The 8,817-nt window shown below is 39.7% G+C and overlaps 1 protein-coding gene across 1 annotated transcript in view; it reads left to right on the top strand.

The window, feature by feature from the left end:
* Window positions 1–258: 258 nt before the first annotated feature.
* LOC109482953 (ectopic P granules protein 5 homolog) overlaps window positions 259–8,817 on the top strand; it is a 40,284-nt gene continuing 31,725 nt past the window's right edge. Inside the window, 13 exon segments of the mRNA XM_019785854.1 lie at window positions 259–446; window positions 986–1,071; window positions 1,731–2,460; window positions 2,764–2,889; window positions 3,373–3,537; window positions 3,902–4,124; window positions 4,658–4,785; window positions 5,327–5,532; window positions 6,229–6,340; window positions 6,936–7,050; window positions 7,514–7,667; window positions 8,052–8,204; window positions 8,652–8,806. Of these exon segments, the coding sequence (XP_019641413.1) occupies window positions 372–446; window positions 986–1,071; window positions 1,731–2,460; window positions 2,764–2,889; window positions 3,373–3,537; window positions 3,902–4,124; window positions 4,658–4,785; window positions 5,327–5,532; window positions 6,229–6,340; window positions 6,936–7,050; window positions 7,514–7,667; window positions 8,052–8,204; window positions 8,652–8,806 (2,428 nt within the window). The 5' untranslated portion in view covers window positions 259–371.

Below are 8,817 nucleotides of genomic sequence, written 5' to 3'. Positions count from 1 at the left end.
TTCACTTCTGACGCTTGACCAAGAAGTTGAGTAGATATACGACATACGAGCAACTACATTTGTATAATTGACACTCAAATACATTGTACTAGTACTAACATTAGAACTTGAAAGCAGGCCTCTAAAAAAGAGGCAGTTTTAATTTGAACCGCTAGGATTCCCCACTATCACGTGCCGGTGGATATGATTTTAAAAGGGGACATTATACACAGAATATAATGTCCTTGGTTAAACTAGTAAACATAGACCAGATTCTATTGCTTTCGCCGACGCTATGTTGTTGTTGTTATCCCAAACGCAAACCAGTCCGTATCTTATAATGAAACGTTATATGTGGACGTTGGTGTTGTTGTTGTTGTGGACCTCGACCTATGTTCAGGGTTCAAAGGTTAACCAAAATGGCGGAGGCAGAACGAAAGCCGCGGTCGACGTCGAGGAAAACTAAGGTACGAGTTGATTTTAGGACGGTACAGGTCACACTGACGCTAATTGTGTAGCAGGAACAGGAACAAAGTCATCGTAAGGATCATGCGATGTTTGGTATTTTGCCAGTTTGCAGAGTTATTAAGACTAGACTGTGTATACTTGTAGTCTGTGATATATATCCTTCCAAGCTCGAGCTCTACTGTTGATGACACCACTTCCGTGTCATACGTAAGTAAAAATGTCACGTTTGGGCGCTTATACATGTATATAACACTCTCCTTCCTCAGCACTGTAACTCCAGTCCGGAAGTGGTCGTAAGCACTGGACTTCCATGTAGAACAAAGCCGTCGAGTAGTATAACACAGTTATGTATTTGTCTGTAACGTTAACGTTATATCTAACTTACATGCAGTTTTAGACCTTACGAAAGTAGCTGTGCTTTTTGTTGTGTCAATAAAGTTCTCTGTAACGTTATATTAGATAAGTTTAACACAACGCAACATAATTTGATTTTTCTAGGCCTAAATTGCCTGAATGTTGTGATTTTCTGTACCCTCAGGCAAAAACTAAAGTGACGCCCACAGCACCATCCATACGCGGCACAAGTAAAGATGAATCTGTGGCTGGACGAAGACAACTGGACAGGTTGTTTATTTGTTTATTTGAATTCACCACAAGTGTGGAAGGGAGGACAAAACAGGTGCATTGAAATCTTTACAATTTGTCCTCCCCAACACTACAATATTAATACAGATTGCAATATTAAGATTATACAAAACAGATTACAATCATGAACATGAAATACAAATACCTACAATATCATACATTAAACATGAAATACTGTGCATTGTCATGAAATATCATACACTATATACAAAAATGGTAATGATTAAAAACTAGTAATAATACTAGTGAGGTGGTAAAGCTGTTCGGGAGGCGCACCCACTCACCAGTAGCATTCCTACTAGAATCCTATTAAATATAACGTTTAACTTACATGTACTGTCTGTACATGTGCATGTATTTTGATTTATATCTTTGAAAGTTTGAGTGTGAAAGGCTTTATGTATGCAAGATGTATTATACATGTCTTGGATAATTCATATAACTGTGGCATTTTGTATGTCTTTCTAGTGGTCCACATTATATATCTTTTCACTCAGATTGAGCAATATGAGCTGGTTTAATTTCTCCCCCAGTCCAGAGCCATTTGGCCATGAAATTTGTCAATGCGTAATATCTATCTATCTAGGGTAAAATAACTATTATTGATCTAAGTAATAATATTGTTGTCAATCTTCCAGCACTGTTGAAACAAGAATACCCTTAGAACTTGAAGATCGTCAAATAACGTGTACCACAGAAGAAAACAGGACTGTGCCAAAGGACATCGCTGAGCATGTAGACGACAGTAATTCAGTACAAGAAAAGGTCATTGAAGATACAACAGCAAGAAGCGAAGACAGTTGCAAACCTGTACAAGACCAAGAAACAGAAGACATTTCATCCATTAAGGAACCTGTAGACACACAAGAGAACAAACAGGTAAATTTAACATCCAAAGAAATCCCAACTCAACATTCACCAGACAGTATTCCTGACGCTGAACTACAAGTACAAGCTAAGGACTCAAACATTACCAGTTCCAATTATGTGACCTTCCCAGAAGAAGTAGAGACAAAAAACAAGACACTTGAGGAATTTGAGGAGGAACAAAATCAAGAGGAAGATCCTCCTGTCTCTACACCTGAGGTTGTCTTGAGTGTGACGACAGAAAGTGCTGCTGTTGAGACCCAAACTTGCCAACCAGAAGAAATCCCTCAAACAAATGTTTTACCAAGTAATGAAGCCAGTGAAGCTCAAAGTGAGCCTGTAGAAATCCCCGAAGTCGCCACAAAGGAGGAGGGGAGAAAAGAGTCAACTACAGAGGAGACGCAGGTGAAATATGTCGTCAACCTGACAGTAACACAAGAGGAAGATGACAGTGTCCAAGGTGAACAACTTCCAGTAGCAAGCACAGATGCCCATTCTGTGGTAAGGACTCTTAAAAATGTAGAAGGTTGCTCAGTCTTGCATTAAGTTGTAAGCATTTATTAGGCAATCATTACAAATTTTGATTCCCAAAATTATTTCTGTTATGTAACTGTTGGGGCATATTAAGACATCATTTGGGTACTGTAGAGAGGTGCATTTTGGGATGTATACGTAATGGTTGCAACCTTACAACACATACTCCCAGCTCCAAGAACTTTCTACTACATGTAACTCAAAAATTATGTAAAAGACCCAGTGCAAACTTTCTGACTTAAAGACAAGTGTTTGTTGTTTATTACCCAGTCCACAGAAGAAACCCAGGTTCTACCCGAAGGTTTTACCCAGCCCCTGACTCAAGAGCAGCTGCAGAGTCTGTATGATAATCCCCTACTCCCCCAGCTGGAGGAATGGGTGGACTGTTTCTTACAGGTGAGTTGGTGAAAAAAGGGAACCAAAAGGTGAGATTAAAAAATCTACTTCTCACTCACATTTATTAGTATGTCAGTCCGTCATAGTTCAAGGGATTCCAGTACTGGTATTTACACAGAGCTTGAAATACTGGGTGCACTGACCTTACATATCTATCATGGCTTATGTAGAATGATTCGAATATATATTAAATTAAATGCACTTTGCCCTAACCGCGTGTGCCGCTTTCGAAAATTTGAATACAGGATGTCGGAATTGATGTGGTTGCATTTTTTGGTAGTAAGGGCTCCTTTTGCATGGAAAGGCATGTTTTCTTGTATTCTGCATCACCCTCAGTCCCAGCCCTACCGCAGGTTGGATCGGCCGTAGGCTGGTACCTCAGGTGATACGGAATACACTGTGTTGTATTGAATTTCCGTATGTATTTAACAGACTTTTTGGGGGGTTGTACATGTATATCATAGTCTTGAAATCTCGTTACAGCAAACCAATCAGAGCAAGCATGAGTTCTACCAGCTGGTGCAGCAGTATTTCCGCAGCCGCGTCAGCCTGGCAGAGGTGCATGCTGGGATTGCCGACCTGCAGTCCAGACAGGAACAACTGGAGGACCAGCTGTGGGTCACCACGGACCATATTGTAACAGCACAGGTATGTCAACAGCAACAATGTACATGTACATGTAATACTTTTGACGAATATTTTTAATGAAACACACAATTCTTGTGGATTCTTCTGTGAATAGTTTCATTGGGTTGATAAGTCTCTTTTGTGGGTTGATGAGACTCTTTTTTTACACATCCATGCATATCCATAGATACATGTAATACTATGTAAATATTGTACATTTGGGAATGCATCTATAGCAGTGACACCTGTGCTGCAGTGCAATGTGAACCAGTCAGAATTGCCCTGAGGAAGCTGACAGACGGTCACGGAAATGTCAGCTGAATAAAAGACTTAGTTGTGTAAAAAGAGTCTCTTTACTCATGGTGGATTCTTGATTGATTGACAGGGTTATTGCCATGACAACGTGAAGGTGAGCCAGACGCAGAACTATAAGCAGGTGGAGCTGTCAGGTGTGGCGTGTGTGGAGCTGAGCAGGGTTCTGCACGACACGCGGGTGCAGGTGCACGACACGTACGCCCTGGCCGGCTACTCCGCCATCCTCTGTCGGCTGCAGGTGGAGACATACCTGCACCAGGTGCTGAGCACCTGCCAGACTGACTCAGACACCTGTGAGTAACATAATCATATCGTTATCTCATCTGTAATCTTCAAACCCATATTGTGAGGGAGCAGCAACTTGGTAGTTGACTTTAGATTTTACGAATGCAGGGCTTGAAATGCTGGGAGCATGTACACCTTAGTGCACCAAATTTGGAGCTGTGCACCTAATTCTTTTCTGTGGGTGCATCAGTGCACCCAAATAATTTCATAGGTTTATGTAACTATGTAAAGATATTACATACATTTGTAGTTATACATGTATACAGCATATTCTTAATATCCAACTATAAAATCATTATTTTGTCATCATCCTTTTTTTTTACAAATGAATCATAATTTGTTTTTTGACATTCTACGTATTTTATCAAACAGTGGTCTGAGAGCTTAAGATTTGACTGTCTTTGAGAAGAGGATATGCTGTTCATGCAAATGAGTATCATATTGCATAATCATTGAGAAACGTTTAAAATACATCAGTTGTATAGGTTAACAACATTTGGTGATGGTATGGTGGAAATCTTGTCTTCTTCATATTTTGTAGTTGACCCCAACATGACAGCTCAGCGAGAGAGAGTTCGCAGCTGCATCAGTGTGCTGTTCACATTCCAGCGTAGACCAATCAGGGACCAGCAATTTCTGGAGGATATTCAGAACTGGATAGAAAAACTGGTATGTTCACCTGTTTCATAATATTACCTTTTTCTATACCAGTATTTTTATTTAGATTCTTGGATATTTGTTTAGATTCTCAATTACATGTAGCTGATCAAGTTGTACATGAATCTTTTTTCCCAATTACAATACCAGAAGTTTCCAAATAAGTTCATTTTCAAGTATAGTAGATAGCAGATTATAGTTTCTATAGGGTTCAAAATACTGGGTGCAGAACTTTTGTGTCCCCAAAATTGGAGCTGTGCACCTTTTTCATCTATTATTATGTTTTTGTTTCTATTTTTTAAATGATTTTTTATTTTTTGAGCACATTTTGTATAATTGACTTTCTGAATGTGTTTGTGTAGGTATTCCTACATGCAGGCCCTCCACTAAGCCTGACAGAGGCAAAATAGTTTTTATTGTTGTTGAAACAGGAGAGTTTCTCCATAATGATTGTTATTTCCTGACAATGTTGTAAAGTCACCTTCCATCCACTAAGCCTGGACAAGGCAAAACTGTTGTTATTGTTGTTTACTCCATGGTTACTTCCTGGCAGAGTTGTTGTCTCCTGATGAGGACAGCGACCTTCCACGACCGGCTGTTCCTGCTGAACCATGTGCTGCGCTGTCCGTCTGGTGTCGGCTCCTGGGCCGCTGCACTCATACAAGTGCCTTGTCCCTCACCTGATGACAGCGCCGACGTGGCGTCCGCTCAAGTACACCAGTTTCTCGTCATGCTGGCCACACTCTTCAACCCCATACGGTATACTGTAAATCAATTTATGTTCGCGGTAGCAAAAGTTTGTGGTCTGAAAAAAATGAACATGTTCGCAGAACTATAATATAATATTCTGACGGTGGGTGCAGCAAAAAGTAAAAAATTATTTGTTCACGGTAATTATAAGTTTGCGGTATAGAATTGACTGCGAAAACTGATAAAAGTACCACGAAAAAAAATCATGATTTACAGTACTTTTTACTTGGACCTGGAAGGGCGACAGTTCAAGTCCCATCTTGTACAGCTAAACATACGGATGAATTCATCCTTGTAAGGGAAGTCTAGCTTTTGCACCATTCCTATGTTTGGTGGCCTAGATGCATATGGCAAGCCTTTCTAATTTCCTGTAATTTGGAGGAAAAGCTACATGTATCTGATTTCACATTATTTACAGCAAAGTCGGCAAATTTTGCATATTACATGTAAATGCCGTCAGAATCTGTGTAAAGCATTGTAGGAGTGGGCTGACCTGGTTTGCTTGGCTAAAAATGGGTACCCGGGTGTTATGGCACACCTGTACTGCACCGAGTCTAACTGGTTAATTTCTGTTGTTAACTTGTCAGTGTTTGGAAGTACTAGTTGTGAGAATGCAGAACTTTTATAGTTATGTTATAATATAAACTGGAACCCCAAATACATTTGTAGTGCTGCTCCCCCTAATGACGAGATTTTGAACTGCAGAAATAGACTGGAACTTCTCAAGCTGCTGAAACCAGTGCAAGTAGCAGGACAGACACAAGAACAAGCCGACGCCCCGCTCAACTGGACTTTAGTAGATGAAGGTGGAGAGGAGGTGAGCACTAAACTGCTTATTTTTTATTTTCATGGCCTTGTGAATCTTCATGACTGACCACAAATGGTGATTTAGTCAATACTCTGTGAAATATACAACTGCACATTGTACTCTCTATAATAATATAGTGTAAATTAGCAAGTAGTAACTCTTAGTCAGTAGTTGTAATCAACATTGCCAGACATACAAGTAGCACCCGTTGAACCTATTCTGTAGAATTTTGATAGACTCATACCAGCTAGTAATCTTATTAATCTCATTCTGCCATACATGTACATTGTACCTGCTACAATTGTTGTGCAATAAACTTTGACTTGACTAGTAATAGTATTGAGTTTTGTGTATTTTAATTTATGTACTAAGTGAAAGGTACTTTAGCCAGATGGCTGCAGTATTTTACAGAAATAAACCATACATTCATTCATTAATTGATTAATTAATTTATTAATTAATTTATTTATTTATTCATTCATTCAAATGTGGCAGTCCTAGGATAATAAAGTCATGACAATTGATGTTAGCTAGATAAAATCTACTATACCACCATACTACATTAAAGTGTGATGTTTCTTTTTGTTATTTTGATTGTTTGTAGGAAGATGACTCTACTGACACCTGGTCACTTCTCCATGAAAATGACCTTGTCCTGCTGCTACAACAGTTTCCCTTCAACAGATTCTTCTGTTATGTCATGAATGTACATCTTTCAGGTATTTGTACTATTGGTATCTATTTTTTTAACCAATCCAATGGTAGGCATTTATTAACCTTGTTAAACAGTTCCACTGTTCAATGAGACTGTCTCAGTCTATGGATGAAAGGGCTTGAAAAATTGTGTTGTCCATTGATGAAATTTGTACCAGTCTTCTAGCCAGCCTAAAAGTTTTTCCATCATCTCAACTTGGATTGATGTCAATTATTATCAAGCATGCAAGCACTGAAAAGTTTAAAACTTTGACCCTCTAAAACACTATTTCCTGCATTTTGAGGGGCAAAGTTTGCTAGTAGACATAGTAAGCTTAGTATAATTCTCTTTCAAAATCTTTAACAATCATGCTGATTTTGTCCGTCTGTGACAGATGGGCCAAAAGCTTTGTCTGTCATGAGCTGGAAAATTCAGAGAAAGACAGTCGTTGCCAACAACACTGATTTGAACAATGGCTTTTCCCTCAGATACAGACCTTGTGGTGAGTGATGTTACAGAACGGCACATGCTGTGGATATTTGCCCTGTGTTCCACACTTGTCAAGCTGCTCAGTGAAGGGCTGAGAAACTTCAACAGAAGTCGCTACAGACAGTTTGTCAAACGGCTCGGAAGGCTTGTTAGGTGAGAGGTTTCATCCTCCTTCCTTTATATTAGCTGAACTGTGATTGGCTGATATGAGTGATTAGCTGAATTGTGATTGGCTGATATGTGAGTGATTACCTGAATTGTGGTTGGCAGATATGAGAGATTTGGAGATATTTGGTCCGGTAAGAGAACACTAGGCACAAGCATATGTGAAGGTTAACATTATGCGTTTTCATTGCAAATGTTACCTTTCTGGTTAATATATAACATACATGAATGTAAGAATTACATGTTGTAGATCATAGTAACTGTTATTATGATAATTAAATAGAGGTAGAAAATGTACACAGACATGTATATACATGTGTACTACCCATTTTGGCACCCATGATTTTTGCTAAAGCAGTTCATGTCCTTCAGGCACACGATCCAGCATGTGTCGGAGGTGTGGAGGCTGTGTAAGGGGAGATTGGAGCATGCACAAGGAGACGCACAGCTGCCAGTAGGGAAACTTCAGCTGGAGTATGATCACTTCTTCTATCGCTCCGTAGTGTGCATCCTATCTGCACCCAGGTAAGACTATCAGTTCAGCCCAAGGAGGTGAAGTATCATTTTTGGCTTATCTACACGATTGTATTCGTGTTTGTGTGTGTATGCTCGTGTATGTGTGTTCGTATGTGAGTGTGTAGCATGGAGGACTGCCTATTCTTGAAAAGAGGACATTTTTTTAATTATGGTAATTATGAAAAAGTCTCTGGAAGTAATTAAAATTTGAACTAATCCTTAACACAATATATGGGTTGCTGGAAGAATTGTATGCCATGGGATAGGGTTGATTCAACTACATTAAAAGAATGACCAGAAAGTTGACTTTGAAAATTCAGTTTTGCTGCCCTGAAATCGCTTTGGGTGCCTTTAACTGGACCAGTGGTGAAATCTGTCTTCTCTGATTTTCTGAGTATTCAACAAATATTTTTTACGTCACCTTTCCATGTTGTTGTTACTGTTCTATGTGCCTAGGGTGGGAGCGTTACAGTTCCTGTCTGACCTACCGTACCAGCAGCTGTCCCACACCATGCAGTGGCAGCTGCTGTGGCTGTTACACGTGGACAGAATACAGGACAACCCACCTGAGGAGGCTGCCACCATCACACAGATCAAGGCATTGTTACAAGGTGGGAGGAAT

This window comes from Branchiostoma belcheri, unplaced genomic scaffold (assembly GCF_001625305.1).
Source record: "Branchiostoma belcheri isolate BF01 breed outbred unplaced genomic scaffold, Haploidv18h27 scaffold61, whole genome shotgun sequence".
Lineage (NCBI taxonomy): Eukaryota > Metazoa > Chordata > Leptocardii > Amphioxiformes > Branchiostomatidae > Branchiostoma > Branchiostoma belcheri.
Note: the sequence above shows the minus strand (reverse complement) of the source record. Positions and strands in the feature narration are given on the sequence as shown.